This window comes from Uloborus diversus, chromosome 7 (assembly GCF_026930045.1).
Source record: "Uloborus diversus isolate 005 chromosome 7, Udiv.v.3.1, whole genome shotgun sequence".
Classification (NCBI taxonomy): domain Eukaryota; kingdom Metazoa; phylum Arthropoda; class Arachnida; order Araneae; family Uloboridae; genus Uloborus; species Uloborus diversus.
The window spans coordinates 105,187,361-105,204,369 of NC_072737.1; the positions used below are offsets into that span (position 1 = coordinate 105,187,361).

Genomic DNA, 17,009 nt, shown 5'->3' on the forward strand with positions numbered 1-17,009 from the left:
CTACTTGATCTGATGTTTGCACACATAGTATTGAACAATTTGATTGTTAAATCTTTTATGAAGCTTTACAAACAAGTTCAAATTAAATTTTTCAATTTAACAATAATTTTCTGAAATTTGAAAAATTGCATAATAGAAAATCTTTGAAACTTTTCTATAAAAACGAAAATAATTTATTCATTGATTTCATATAATACATAAAAATAGTTACTTACAACAGAAAAAAAAAATCAATCGCTATTAATGATGCAAAAAAGATGGCAATTTACGAAATATAGGTGAAACAAAAGTATGAGAAATACGCAAAATGACATTTCTTGACCAAAATAAATAATCGCTCAATATTTAAGAAACGCTTGAAACGACGAGGTAGGGTTAGGGGGGTCATCCTCTGATTTTGGAGTAAATCACACTTCGGCCCCAACCTCTGCCTCATTTTTTTAGTACAGAACAGCTACCACCAACGCCTCGGAAGAGTTTCTGAATTTACTTCAGCACTTCCGGAAAAAAAAAAAAAAAATTCAAAAGTCCCTTTGATTTCCGAATTATGTCACCATTAAAAACGTCTTTAATCAATTTCATACATTAATGCCCTAAATTTTTTCTAAACAATAGATAAAGTTTGAAAAAAAAATCTCCAATTTTATGAATGGTGTTAGTTTCAAACAACTCAGAAGTGCAACTAGAGTTTGTGATTTCAGAAATTGAGGGAGTGGGAGGAGGGGCACGCAAGTGTTCTCAGAAATTCAAAAAATAGTCGTAAAAATAGAGTTCAAAATAATCATAAACATTGAGCAGAAAACCCTTTCAAAACTTAAACCCGAGTTTTTTTTTTTTTTTTTTTGACGTGCAATTGCGGATTTTAAATATAGCAAATGTTGCAATTGCGAGAGAGGCCCCATAACCATAGGGCCACCGAAGGAGTTACAAAAATGCGAATGATATATGTTTTACAACTTCTGTGGTCCCCAAAATGTATTTCGACGGGCCCCAAACTTGTAACTCCGCCGAAGCGATACAGGAAAGACTGCATTACTGTGATTCATATTACAAATATCGAAAAATTAAAAATTACCGTCGGTTCAACGGGAATCTAATAAAATGACACAAAAATTGGTTTCGCCATCTCATATTTGTTTCCATAGTCTCCAATTCAGCAATATATCACCAAATGATCGTCAGTCTGAGACGCTATAATAGTTTTGCATTGAAATAAGTAATTAATAGCCACAAAAAATGAGTAAACAGGCTTTTCAGAACACCCGATCGAAAACAAAAAGAGAAGTGCACAACTGGAACGTCCGCAGACCCCACATACGAAACTTTAACCTTCTACAGATTATCATTTTTGAGTTATGACTTATGACAGATACATACGTACATCCAGCTGCAAGAAACAAAGCAAAAATTAACTTGTTTGGTACCTGAATGTAGTATTAAAAACTCTTCTAGGGATAACTAAAATTAGAAATCCATACTGAAATTTAAGTAAATAATTTTATATGAAAACAACAACTCCATTTACTTTGTATTAAAAAGTAAAACGGCAAAGGTCCTTTTTTTTCCAAAAACATCGGCCAATTCCATCGGCTTTTCGATGTTTTTTAAGGCCGATGGGCCGATGTTTCCCGCAAGTTAGCATCGGCCGCCGATGCCGATGCCGATGGCTAAATTGTTGAACCATCGGCGCCGATGCATCGGTCGAGTCCTATTAACTAGTACCTGAAACAAACAACATTTGCTGTAAAACCAAAAACCGTTTTCCAATTTGAGTTTCAAAAATATAGAAAATTGTATTCATTTTGAATTTTTAACCCCAAATGTAATAAAATCATAGGTTACACTGTTCTCAGATAATATCTCTGACAATATCATCATAATATGCAAGGTGTCTAAGAAAGGTCTTAACCATTTTGAACATAAAAAACAAAAGTGCTTTTTTTACAGCAAGATATAAATTTCAACTGGAAACTTGTGCCAATTTTCCCGTTTATGAGTACGTTGGGAAAGTTTTGATTTGCCGATTTATGTTTGCTGCACTCTCCATTTCTTGCGAATTTGATGATTCTGACTCTTCCACCGAGTGTCAACATTGATGAAGCGCACTGTACTTCATACTTAGGGGTCAAGATGTACCCACTACACATTCTAAAAATGAATATAGTTAGTATAGTTACTGTAAGAAAATTCCGAAATGTTACTGACTATTTCCTGGCAACATTCCGAGATTTGATGAGTTTCCACCAGTTTCCTGTGAAAGTGAGGAAGTTTCCTGAATCACTACAAGTTTCATGCATGCAGATTTCTCACTGTTGCGAAAAACATTTTTAGCCACCAATATGAAAATATATTTAGTTTATTTATAAACTGTTTCGGCTTCAGCTCAGTTATGACCCTTCCAGATTGACTAGCTCCAAACTAGGAAACATCTGGATATTGAAACACTGACGACAAGAATTGCCGTCAAATAAGCTGTTCGGCTGTTTTCTTGCAATTCAGTATTTGCTTAGCATCTGCCGAATTTGCTACAGGAGATATCCTGGCAAATCGGGAAGGCGCCATGCTATTACTGTAATCATAGATAAGTTTTTTCTGAAAGTTCCTGATTTTTTTTCTGAATCATAACTGGGTTTTTGTGTGGAAGGTTTCTGAGTTCTTCAGAAAAATTGCAGGTTAAATGGAGGAAGGTTACTGACTTTTACGGGAAACTTTCCTGTTTTTGCCGAATATATTACAGATAGAAATTAAATTATCCCATTATTTTCTAGGAATGTTTATGAATTTTTTTACTGTGTACGGAAACGTTGGTTTCGTTTCTTCCAATTTCCCTCAACATTATTTTATAATTCGTTCACAAAAATCAATCGCCGTTGTAAGAATTCAATTACAGTTACGATTTTTGTCCAAACGCATGGAATACTTAAATAAATCTCTTTCTTCCTTTCTCTGGCGTAATTTATTCAACAAAACTTATTTCGCTGACGAAAGCAATTTGAAACACGTTTTTAAATGTTTTTTTTTTTTTTTTAAACATAATTCATTTTAGTAGAGCAATGAAAATTTTGCGTGCCTTTAATGTTAAATCTTTGAGCATTAAAAAGATGTTTTTCATGCCGATCGTACCAAAAATGCTTTAAAACAGTATGTGATTGTTAAAGATTGGACAAGAGATTATGCTCCTAATTGTGTTTTAAATCGTTAGAAACGCTTTAATACATTTAAAGCAGTCATTTAGGAAGTAACTAAAACGTGGAAATGAAATATTGCTTTTAAACGTAAAATTTCTATTTGTTTCATTTCCCTTTTCAACATAGTGTGTATTTTGATAGGAAATTATGAAAAATCTCATAGTTTTAACATAATTTGTCTTTGCGGAAAATCATTATTAGATTTAGATGGGAAAGAATTTTTTCGGTTTCAGTTGGTGCGGCAGCTTTTTAGATAAAGAGACAAACATTTAAAATTACGATAAAACATAAGTTTTTTTAAATACAAAACAAAAATAACCTAATTGCGTGTTTGTCAACACAGAAATACGTGATTTTTCAGAAGCTAGGAAAAATACAGTGAATTTGAATCTCAAAAAAATTCTTGAAGTAAAGTGTACCAATCAGAGAATGAAATCCCTCAGGGACTGAACAGCTCATAATTAAACAGGAAGTTCGTCTAGAACTAATTGAACCTAATTTCCCGTAAACCAGCATCGACATTTTAGTATCTGTTCAATATTCACTTAATTAGCTAAAACGGCAAATTATGTCAAATATACATTTTTAACATTTTAAGCTGGTTTTTAAACACAAAATATACGTACCTCTCTCATCTGATGAAAAAGCTACGTTAAAAATAAATTAACGTACATGTAAAGTAGCAGCACCTTTTAAACAAATCGGCTAATATATATTTTTCCAAATAAAAAAAATCTTTAATCGTTTTTTTTTTAAATTAAAGCAAAAATAAATAATAGAAATAAATAAATTTTATCTAAAAACATTTGTTGCTCTTTTTTTTGGGGGGGTAAAAATAAAGTGCCTTTGGTTTAGTTTTCCCCCGTTGCCGAAAATTGTAATGAGTTTACAATTAAAAAAAATTGTAAGTAGTAAAAATTATAAAATAAATAAATAAATAATAAAATGTCTTCCTTAATAAATAAATCTCATCTTAAATAAGTAATCCTCTTTTTAAAAAAAATAAATGGTATGCACAGCTCTTTCTTTCTTTTAAAAAATAAAGTACTCCAAATTTCTTTTTATTTTCCGTTGCCAAAAATAAAATTAATTAATTAAAACTTTAGAATGAATCATAGACTAATAATAAGAGTAGACCGAGCTATGGCAACCCTTTTGCTGCTCATAAACCAAACCATGTGACTGGTGGATATCCTAGCAACAGCGGGCGTTAATCGTAGCAGACGATCACCGCCAGCGCGAAATAAAATAAATAGAATTTATGGAACACGGAAGAATGATCTTTTATGGAGTCCGATTTGTAAATTTGTTATTCTAAGTTGTAAATATTTTGTTAATATAGTGAGCTTTTCGTTTAGATAGTATTGTGTATTTTCTTTAGTCAATTTCAATAACTCTCTAAGCAATAAAAGATGCAAGCGACCAAGAAGAATCAGCAAACGGTAAGATTTTTACCTACAGTTTCAATTTAAGATACCGATTAGTACATTTTTGCGTTAACGCAAAACGTTTACGCCATTTCGTTCACGCCAACGCTGACAGCTCCAAATGAAATAAAAGTTACCGAAAACTGATCAAAAACTATTACTAATGTCAAAATAATGCATAACTAAAAGAAAAAAAGTTCAATCTCTGCACCTGGAAGTTTTTTTTTAATGAAAACACATTGTCTTAAAATACATGTCGAGTGCCAAACTATGGATAATGCTGCCATCTAGCAACCATTCTGCCAAAGTCTTCGCCAAGCCCTTCCACTAGTCACATGATACATCTATGAACCAATTTTCTTCATCAGCAAGAATGAGAAAGCTCGGTCTACTTATTATTAGTCTATGGAATGAATGTAATAGTAAATCATATCAACAGTCATTATTTCACAGTTAAGGCTTTGTAATTCCAAGGGTCGGAGACGGCCATTTCCACTCCGAGTCTGCTTCTGTCAAGGTTGCGGAGTCAGGGGTGCAGAAGTCAGAGTCGAAGGGCTTAAATTCTAGGAGTCGGAGTTTGACTTCCCTGGTAAAAATTTCCGCTCTGAGTTAATTTCATTTTGATTCAGTCATATTTATCTTGTACTTGTGTCAATGTTAAGTCTACGAGAGATGATATTTCGATTTTTATTGATTTTTTTTTTATTTTTACAAAACTTGAAACAAAAACTAAGAACATATTCTGAATCAGCAAATTTTTTTTGATATTTTGGTACCCGTAGGTATCAATTTTAAATTTTTTTGAATTGCTCAAAAAATATCCTTAAATAGCTAAATCAACAAAATAATAATAATAAAATTCCATACATCTTCATCAAGAGCTTTTTGCAACAAAATTTGTTTGAAGCAAATCCATTTAAACATGGAGATCTATGTTTACCTTAAATTTCCCTCAGGAGCTAATGTTAAGTGTTTTGAACAGTTCAAAGTTGAACGAGAAAAAGTGAAATAAGGGAAAGAGGTGTCCTCGCCGAGATCTTTCGAACAAAAAAGTTTTTTCGAATCGGACTATCAACAACTAAAAACTTATTGGAGGGGGGCAGATAGATTCAGGCCAGGGCCGCAGCAGAAAGGGGAAAGGGCGACACGGCATCTCGACCGATTAAAAAAATATTAGGAAAAAAAGTTTTTATTGATTTTTTTCTTAATTGATCATATTTGTGGAAAAATGTTGAGAAAAACAAAAACCTCGCAAGAAAAGAGCTAGAGGGAAAAATGAAACAATCCTTAGTTCTCAAAAAAAAACAAAAACAAAAACAGGAATTTACCCGTGGCGTAAAATTTTATTCGGATTCAATGAGTTAGCTTAAGAATTCTACACACAATTTGTATACCAGGGAGTAGACGGCGTTCTGTACCAGATGATTCCTTTTTTTGCTCGGGTGGCAATTTGTCAATTGATGTAAAAAGACATTTCATAAAACATAATAAGGTGAAAAAACCTCTAGTCAAAATGTAAGGCGTTGGTTTTTGAACAATGATATAATCTGTTTCTTGTAAATCAAAGTAAGGTTTTAAAGAAATTCTGGAAGGAAGTATGTGGCGAACCTGCGTCCAGGAGACCCCATAGCACCTACAGCCTTGAAATTTTGTACAAAATTACTTCGAGCCCTGGGTGTGTGCACCTTAGGTTTTATTTTTCAAAACTCGAATTAGTTTTTTTTGTAATTAATTTTTTATGCTCAAATTTTGCTTAAATTGCCTATTATTGGCTATTAAAGGGGAAAAAATTACATGCACATATTAATATTATATATCGTTGGAAAGGGTAAATTTTTCGCGTTCTACAGTGCACTACTTTCTTCATTAAATCTATCAGTAAAAGGCGAAGGAATTGTCCCACAGTTTTTTTTTCTTTCTTTCTTTTTGATACCACTGGAAAGAGCGGCTTTTTTTACTCCAGCTCAAACTCGACTATGGTCGAAAAATTATGCTTCTATCTCCAAAGGAAAAAAAGCTACAAGCCGTTAAAAAATCAACTTCGAATAATCTCATCTCCATTAATATTATTGATGTTTTATCTGTTGTTGCCATAGTTACGTCTTTTCGATTCGCATGTTTCTTCTTTCTTATTCACAAACTTTAAGGGTTTTGATTTTAACGGAAAATCTTAGGCTCAACTCAATCCAAGCCCCGAGCTTAGAGCAAAATATATTACTAGAGACCACGAATACGAAAGCAACTTTTAAAAGTTCAAAACTGCAGTTTTGCAATGCTCAGGAGCCCCTTAGTCCTTACGGCTCTGCAAGTTGGTACAAGTTATTTTGAAACCCCGGGAACGGGTGCTTTTTGATCCAAAGGGAGCTTATTATGCGTTTTTAATCTTTCTAATTGACGATTTAAATCTTTGTGAACCAAATGAGATTGCGAAGCAATCTTCGGAGGTTGATGAGCGTTAGCGAGCAGGGAGCAGAGCCCCCTAGTGCTAGACAAGAAGTTTTCCTTTTCTCTCACAATGCTAAAGTTCAAACAGACAGAAGAACGAAAAATTGCTAGACTTCCCTAAGCGTCAAGAACTGCGCCACCTCTCTACACCGCAAACCACATGCAGAATGTGGAGTCTTTGTTCTGGTGAATTTCGGTTGGAAACACTGGTTAGAGTTTAGATCTACGAGGGCTGTTCAATAAATAATAAGACTAAATTTATGAAAAATACAAAACAACTTTAATCGTCATAATTTACATGGTATTTTTAAAAAATAACTTCTGCGGGACTAAATGCATTTATTCCAAAGTTCTGTCCACTTCTTAAAAACTTGTAAATTTTACGTTTGTGAGAGCTATTTCAAAGCGGTCCCCATAGAGTTTAGACATGCTTTGTTGCTTTCAATATGTTTGCCTCGTAATTGTTTCTTAAATTGAGGAAACCACCAGAACTCACTGATGTAAAATAATTCTAGGATTCCACTTGATAATAATAGCAGCAGTTTTAATCATTGTCTTTGAGATGAACGTTGAAGGTTGTTCCTCACGTTCAATATCTTCCATATTTTGCTTGCCTTCCTTAAACGCTTTATGCCAGCAAGAAGTACAGAGTCTAAACATTGCTTCATCGTTGAAAACTTCACGTATCAGTATTAAAGATGTCCTATGCTTGTTTTTGCAGACGTAAAGAAACTTTAATCTCATAACTTTGTTCCTACGACGCTTCCATTTTGTCAACTGGATGCGTCTTGTAGGCGTCCGCCGACAGGCTTCAATTCAATCACGTGATACTCAGGAATATGAGTATGTACTTGCCAACTGTCGGTAGCTTTTTGTTTATACAGACAACAGACATTTTCTATGCCCCAGAAATTAACATTCCGATGAGTGGTTTCGCAGCAGTAAAGTTAGTTTTATTTCTTGTAGGTGCCCGCCAACAGGCTTCAATTCAATCACGTGATACTCAGGAACATGAGTCTGTTCGCTCCAGCTATCGGTAGCTTTTGTTAGTACAGACCACTTATGCCACAGGAATTATTACTTATTGAACAGCCTGCGTATTTGACAGAATGGAGTTTAGCTCCATGGTTCCAATAAGCTGACCTGAAATCGAATGTTCCTATCCACTTGAAAGAAGCAAGTCTTCTGTTTCCGATTCTTCATGCCGCTTTTTTCACAATATCACTTCAACTAATTAAATGCACTACTTAGAAAGTAGTGAGTATTATTCCACGATTTGAAAAATCGAAGAAGTTTCGTAACTCATTTTGAAAATATTTCGGTTGGGGTTTTTTGGAGTGCCAGTTTGGAGTTATGGTCACCAATTTTTCCTTAACAAAAACTAATAAAATAATAGTACGAAGGTTTCTATTTCTTAAAGTCGGGAGGGGGAGCATTATTATCCAAGGTTTCTTAAGAACGATTGTCGCAAATTTCGCATCCCTTCAAAAACTTGTACCAAGAACCCACAATAAACCATACTTTTTCAAACGAGAAATTTTTTTAAACACTGTACTTTGATGGTCGGATCAAGAAGGTTGGAGACTAGGTTTAAGAAATGAATAAACCTTTTCTAAACAATTGAGCTTCAATTTCCCTTTTTCTAAAATTTTCAATTTTAGGTATGTTTTAATGAAATGCTTTCGCTTCTAAACTAGTATTATATTGTTCCTCATACTCATTATTGTTCAATGTTTAAAATTATGATATAATTTTTTTATTGCTTTGATTTTTATTTGAAATTTCTCCTGGTGTTTTGAAACAAATTCCATTCAACATTAAAGCTGTTTTGAAATAAATAAATAAATAAGTACATTGCTATAAACTGAAAAATGTTTCTTCTCATTTAGTTCAAGAACGTACATTATTTATTAATGCATTCCAAATATTGTTGATTTTATTGAATTTGTGTAAAAAGGTGGGGGTTAAATGGGAGGCAATGACGCCTCGGACTCAAGTTCTTAGGAAGGGGAAAATTAACAGTTTGCCCAATGAAATCCCAATTTTACCGAATGATAAATTTCGAGCACTCACACACATACAATATACTTACATGCGAAAAAGCATTGAGCATCTTTAGAAACAATTAAAAAAAAAAAAAAGAAAATAGGAATATTAAAGTTGCAATACTCCGTTAAAATGCTCCCCATAAAAAAAAATTTGGAAGTCACAGTGATGTTAGGAGACTCCTCCCTTTCATTCTGACCATATTTTTATCTGTGAGATTGAACACATAGGTACAAGAACTAACACAAAATATCTACATACGAACTTTATTGATGTCCGCCATCCACACACTACAAGTCGCAGAGTTGCGCTTCCACTGAAACAAAAAAAGCAATCGACGACCTGTCAACAGAAGGTGTTATTTTATCTCGCGCCACCTGCCAGATAAATTTCTTTACATCAAAATTTGCATAAATCACAATAAATAAAGAATTGAATAATTAAAAATAGAAAACAGTTCAAAGTTCTTTTGTGATCAGTTTCACAACAGGTGACCTCCAATCGGTTCGACCCTGGAGGAGGGGAGGCGCAATTCTTTAAGTTCGCCAGGGGCGCTAGATCCCATAGGTACGCTACTAGATAGACTTTTACTTTGTCAGCAAACATGGAATGAACCTCTGAGACTCTTACGACGAGTCGGACAGCAGCATCATTACCATGGATACCAACATGATAGAAAATCGTTTGATTACTTTTTACACGTCTGTTTTTTTTAGTGATATTTTTGGGGTGTATTAAGCTTTTTCTCGTGCTTTTGTTTTTTCTTTCTTTGATTTTTACAGAAAAGATTTCTAAGAATAATAATAAAATTTCGAAAGCTTTATGTTAGTTGGCAGTACACTCTATTCATTTCCACAGGGTGCAGTTCATTCCCGGATTTTTTTTACTTTGGTACATATTCGATTTATATTTGTGATAAATTGGATTACATGGAATCATTATGTATCATAATATGAAGTATTACTTCTCTAAAAAAAAATATGTATACTTGAAAAATAATGATTTATACGTGGTTGAATAATGTAGCAAAATATTAAAGTACATCCAAAAACTTACCTTCACTTTATAGCTGAAAATATTTCATTCATTTGTTCATTTGTAGTTTTCATTGTTTCAAGCAATTCCTTGCCATAATGTTATTTATACATCAATTGAGTTGTCGGAAACTTGAACTCTCTTTCCTTAACAGCTTAAGGTAATCCCAAAGCAAACAAGTAAACCGTTCATTAAGTCCGATCGATTGAAGAAGTAAATAGAGCTGTCTTCGTTAAAGAGGCTTCGTTAGTCGGTTCGAAATAACACATTTATTTACGAATGATATTTTTCTGTAAATCAGATTAGCTCGAAAGAGAAAAATCAACGTAGTTCTAACATTTTCTCTAAAGATCAAAGTATGGGAAGTGAAATGCATTCAACTTTTGATAACTCGATGCCTTATAACTTGAATATTCTTTCATCTCGAAGTTTCATGGAACTTCGAGCTAGCTAGAATTGACTGCAATTAATATATTCTTGATCATGGAATGATGCTCTGTATAACTATTTTTTGGTAAGAAATACAGTCGAACTTGCTTATAACGAGCACGAAGGGGCTGCGATATTTGTTCGTTATAACCGAGTGCTCGCAAGAAACTGGTTCGTGGAAAAAAATCATGAAAATTTACACATGTTTGCTTTGTTATTTTTATATTTCTATACAGTACCAAAGAAGTTGGTTATTTTATTTGAACTGTCTTATTGTCACTTTTTTTTTTTTTTTTTTTGAGAATCCAAAAAACATCGTCATTTGCATCCGTTGCTTCAAAATACATAGTTAGAAGTTTTTCTACATTTTAGGAGCCAAAAGTATGTCGAGGGCTAACTAGCTTCAAATTCGTCACATTTGTCGTTTTGGTGGTACCTTTCATTTTTCCCCCTCTCTTGACTTTCAGCTACGATAATTAGAAGTATTTCTCGGAACATTCTCTTCAACAAATGTATAAGTTTTAAATGCTCCTCTACTCCACGAATTTCAAAATAAGAGCCGTGTCATCACATATTGTTCTCATGATCTATGTCTTATCGCTAACTTTTCGGTTGAATTCAAAATGTTGATGGAATTTTTCCAAAAATAGAATATACTTTTCTTAAGAGGAAATCAACAGAAAGTTTATGAATTACAAAAATATTGCTCGCTTTAAGCGAGGTTTGCTCTTTAAAAGCGAGTTATGTTTGCATAGACTTAACATAGTACCAACCAAATCATTTTAACTTCCTCGCTACACTGCAAAAAAATTCCGAAACGTTACTAGTTATTTCCGTGGAACCTTTCGGGATTCCAGAGGTTTTCACCTATTTCCCCGTAAAATCAAGTATTTTCGCAAAAAAAGTTTCCTGAATTGCTAAAAGATGCACGGATGCAGACTTCTCACTGGTGTGAAAGATATTTTTTGCTACCAGTTAAAAGACTGACTGAGTGTGTTTATTAAGTGTATAGGCTTTAACTTAATTACTGCCCGTCCAGATTGACAAAGTTCCCAATGGGGGCAAATATGTCACTGGATAGCTGCAGTCTTGCGAGGCAAGGAATCTTCGTGTAGCTTTGACCATGGTTGCTCCAATGCTTCCTTAGTAAATCAAGGAAGTTCTAATCAAATAATTTAACTTTTTAGAAGGTTCACGATTGGCTTTAACAGGAGAGATTTTCCAATATTTCAGAAAGGTTACTGACTTTTATCGGAAAACGTTCCTGGTTTTTGCAAGATATGTTACTGGTTGAAATTGGGCACATCAGCTGCCTATTATTTTCCAGGAACGTTTCTGAATCGTTTTTACAGTGTAAATCCGAATTCTCGTTAAAACACGGCTGTAAAAGAGTTCGACTGTAGTGTGATAGAAGGACTGCAGGAAAGTCTTGATTTTAATCTAATATTCCCAAAAGTTTTAAAAAATAATAATGGAATTAAATAGTAGCATAAGGATGTGCTTAGCATCTCATAAAAATGTACGAGTAGTTAAAGAATGATTGCAGAAAGTTCAGTTACTTTTCTTTAAAAGTAAATAAATAATTGGACTAAATAAGAGCAAAAAAAAAAAAAAGAATATTAATAAGAGTAAACAAGAGTGCAAGGGTAGACAATATCTCTCATGCAAATAAAGCTATTACAATGATTGCAAAACTTTTTGTTTTCTTTCCAAAGTGGTTGCTTTGGAACCATACCGTTTTGTAGACTTAGTGTAATCTCCTGATATGGCTTCCATTCTTTCATGTGTCACCATTAAGGCAATGGTATTGGAGAACTTTAGCACTCAGTTTCCAACAGGTGGTGGAACCTGCGCTCTTACGTTGCGAAATTGCACCAAGAACTTAATTTCGCCGAGAGACAAATAAGCACTCAAAGGATCACTAACATGTCACATAATCGTGTGAGGTGTGCGTTGATGACTGATTTACGTCTTGAAAATCCACCGACTGAAGACTTTGACCTCGGACTCAGAAACTGTGCCCAAAGACGTGCATGGCTTTTTTCCCCTTAAAGTAAAAAAAAAAGTTTAATAAAAGCATAAGGGTAGAATTTATTCCCCCACATAATGTAGCTAAAATTGAAAAGAAATCAAATCTTCCCATCAAACGTACGGATTTGTTTTGGATAAACTTTATCAAAAAGATAATTTGAGGTAGTGAGAAGCAAAGGAATGGAAGTGACAAAATTAAAAATTTGGAGATATCCACAAAACAAATAGTAGGTGAACCTCTCTTCTGTCTTGGGCAACAAATAGTACTAGTAACCGTGGTAGATGCTACTATACATCATGATTTAGAAAATCTTTTTAATGAAAGCCGACCTAGGATCGGTACTTTAAACGCGTTTTTCTCAAAACTTTAAATGGTCCATTTACATCACGTTTCTTCCCGCTGCCTCATATGACTTTAGAAAGGGAGTATGGAAGAAATATTTTATTTGAATATTTTTAAGGTTGCTTCCTAGACATTTCAAAAATATTTAAAATACTTGAAAAATGCTAATTTGCTACGCAGCGTTATTATTTCTATTCCAAAATCTACTTTCTCTGAGTTATTAAATAAATCGCTGATCCGTCAATTATTGTTTTCATTCAAAATTTAAATTCAAACATTTGGCTAATTCTTTATTTTTTAAAAAAATTCAGATGTAAAAACCTAAAAAATTTTCACTCTTACTGTTCGACTCCTTTAAGGGTTTTATGTGTTTAAGTGATATTGATTGTTTAGAATTTTTTGAAACTCTTAATGTCTCAGTCATGCGATTAAATTAGAAATTAGCAGATTTAACTCCATGTAATTCATTTCTTCTCCTCAGAATTTCCTGAAAGATCTGCTGAAGGAAGCAAGAAAAGAATCAGTTGATGAAGATAAACTCATCGAGTACACAGATACGCTGGTACGTAGAGCTTATTTTCATTTTAATTACAAGAGGTTTAGTCCAGAACTAAACGAACCTACTTTCCCGTGTACCAACATCGAAGCATGTGGTCTCTATTCTTTTAATTAACTAAATGTGCAGATCATGTCAAACATACATTTTTACCTCTTTAAGTTCATTTCTAAAAACTTAATATGCCTCTCTCATTTGATGATATCGCCTAATAAGCAGCTTCCATGCAACTTTTACCATGCTTGGCAGCAAGTAGTACTTAAAACTCAAATTATATACAAAGATTATAAATGTGTACAGCGACTTGAAATTCAACCTAACCAGGAAACTACGATTAGTGTGATAAAGGAAAAAGGACAAGAAGATAGCAATCGAAAGAACATCTTGAGAGATTTTTGGCGCCGTACCCTCTTAATCGAGATAGAAGGTCTTAAAGTCTGCCGAAATGTTAAGAAAAACGCCAATTTTAAAAATCTGGCAAGAAATTCATCATGCAATTTCACCGTCTGCATCCATATACAAGTCGTGTGAAAGCTGTCTTCCATTATTCACTGAAACTCGCTAGATTTGGCGACTTTTCTTAAAATTTCGGCAGACTTTAAGACTTTATATTTCGATAACGAGGATGAAAGGGAAAATAATTTATGTGCCCAAAAACATGTTTTACAGCGCTCTTTAGATTGCTACTTATTTAAATTTCTTTCATTACTGCACTATTGTGTTGCTTTCAGGTAAGTACATATTTAAAGTAAAGTTAGTTTCTTAAATCTTCGACTTATTGCGAGAGGGAGACTATAAATTCATACATATCTTAGCGGAAAATTAGAATTAAAAAAAAACACATTTGTATTTGGGGAAAAATTGATAAACATCCAATATTCTTATAAAGAGTATACATTGAAAATAGGATTCCTAACTTTTTTTGAAACATAAGTCTACTTTATATAGACAACTAACATTTGGAAATTCATTCCTGTGTTATTTATTCCAGAATTATTAATTAGTAATAAAGCTTTCAACAAAACTGTAAACACATTCACTTTTTTAAAGTATATTTATTGTTCGTATGTAAAACATCGACATCGACAAAAACATTAAACGCAAAGCATCGATGCAAGAAAAAACATCGACCCTCAAACATCGATTGTAAAAACATCGATGTTTTAACGAAAATATCGATGTCATCTGTAGTAACTGCGCTTAACAAGCAGGACACTAAAAGACTATTTTGCGATTATTTTCTAAATCTTTGAACATCTAGGAAGCAGAACACAAATTTTATTAATATAATCCCCTCAAGTCCTCTGCTTACAGCTTTCATCGTTTTATGCCAAGCTTAACCCCTTATCATAACAGAGCGAACTCTAAAAATAACTTTCTCCGCAGAAAAGTAGCTAGTAAAGTGAATCGGCCCAAAATCTCCAACCGTTGCCATAGTACAGCCGATTTTAATCCTTGGCAGCTATAAATGACTTCCTCCACGATCGTGACCGTAAATCAGAGGTGTTTTACGCTCTATAAAATCGAATACCAAACTTTTCTCAATCTCTTTGGGAAATAAGATTTCATCTAAGAAAATAAGAAGGAATTCAAATAAATATTGACTTTCAAAAGTTAATGGGTGTTACGCCGAGAAAAGGGGATCATTTAAGAATATAAAAGATTACTAGTGTTTGGCTATTTAAAATTCATAATGGGTGTGAATCGTCTTTTTTTTTTTTTTTTTTTTTTTAGCTAAATGATATGCTTGATAGAAACTAGTTTAATATACGGAAAACATAGGGGAGGGTGGTTCAATAGGATAAGTATAACTTTAAAAAGTTATTTTTTAGGATGGCAATTAATTTGTCGATTAATTTAATCAGTTTTTTTCTTTATGTTTTATAAAGAAATGTGCTGAATTTAAATTGGATAAGCACAACTTTTTTTGTATAATTATTTTATAATGGCAGGTAGTTAGTCAATTATTTTAATTATTTATAGCTTCATATTTGATTGGCAAATGTACCAAATCACAATTAGTTAAGCTTACCCGCTTTGGGCTCCCCGGTTCGGCAAAGCCGATTTTTCAAATGTTTGTAAAGTTTGACAATAAATAAATATTGGGTTTGAAATAATACAAAAATCACTGTTTATTTTGAAGCCTAAGAACCCTGCTAGGAAATAAAACCGAAGTTGTTACGATAAAAATCCGAAAACTTTAATTTTCGAGCGTTCTTCGAAAATCTACTCGCTTTGGGCCACCCTCCCCATGTCATATATATATTCGATAAATATATGCGTATATAACGTACATGCATAGGGAATGGGGGTATCTAGAGAGAGAGAAAAAGAAGAGCTGTCCCTTCCTTTTAAAATTGAAAACAAAATTTGGAAAAATAAACCAATAAAAAGACAATTTTTTAAAAAGTCTTAACTGAGGAAGTTTTTTTAATCTTAAAAAATAATTCATTTAAAAAACAAAGTTAGTCGTGTTTAGTTGGAGAAATACCGCTATGAAGATAATGCTAAGTAATACAGAGTCAAAAGCATTTCTCCTTTCCACAAAATTCCCACAAAAAAGTGTTATTTTTGCAATAGTGCATTTTTACACCATAAAACTCCGTACACTGTGAAAAGTTTAAATTTAGAAAAATGCTCCCCCAGGCACGTAATTTAAGTTTTTCCAGGGGCGTGGAAGGTGAAGGGTACATACTCAATACTTCAATACATTTTATAGGAAAAAACAGCAAAACGCATACACAATGCACATTTGTATTGTTTACAAGATGGGGGGGAGGGGCAATTACCTCCCTGATGGGACTGCTTCCTCCCCTTTCCCGTGTTGAGCTGGATAAGGCTTCGTTATTATTGTAGTATGACTAGTGCAAGAGGCTTGGAAGTAAAAAAAAATCTGTTTATATTACTGTCTCAACTACACATGGAACACGTCTGGGTGCCTATCAGTTTGTCAATCACAATTAAAGCACTACTTATCCAAAATATCGCATGTTAGGCGCCTTCTCTAGTTTAAATCCTACAGTATTTCCTTTCTTAACGAGTTTTCCATTCCGCTAGAATAAAAGGTAAAACAGTGAAGTTACACTTTTAATTACCGTTTTCCATCGCTTCAATATAAATAATGCTTAAAAAATCCAAATTCGACGTTCCTCTAATTATTTCTAGATTTCGTGCAAAACTAAGTCCAAACTGCAATTATTTTTTCGTCAAAACAAGGCTAATTAGTCTATCTTTGCTAAAAGCTTAGATAATCCACAGTTCAATTTGAAAAACAACAGCAACTAGAAGCGGTCCCCCCCCCCCTTTTACATCTATTATTATTTCTCGTTAGTTTGACATTTCGACTCGTACCGAGGTCATTAGTTTTTTAACATTGTTTCCAAAGCTCGTTTTTTAGCCTACTTTCCCAGTAAAAGTCAGAGAAAGAAGAGGAAAGCATGAAAAAAGGCTTAATGCATCTTGAAAATATTACAAAAAACAGAAAAAAAAGTTAAAAATTAAAAAAAATT

General features: G+C 33.3%; 1 protein-coding gene across 1 annotated transcript in view; it reads left to right on the plus strand.

Annotated features, from left to right (window-relative positions):
* Positions 1-17,009, plus strand: part of LOC129226430 (calbindin-32-like) — a 282,098-nt gene that overhangs the window by 222,772 nt on the left and 42,317 nt on the right. The window contains exon 6 of the mRNA XM_054861032.1: positions 13,426-13,506. Within this exon, the coding sequence (XP_054717007.1) occupies positions 13,426-13,506 (81 nt within the window). The remainder of the gene's footprint in view (positions 1-13,425; positions 13,507-17,009) is intronic.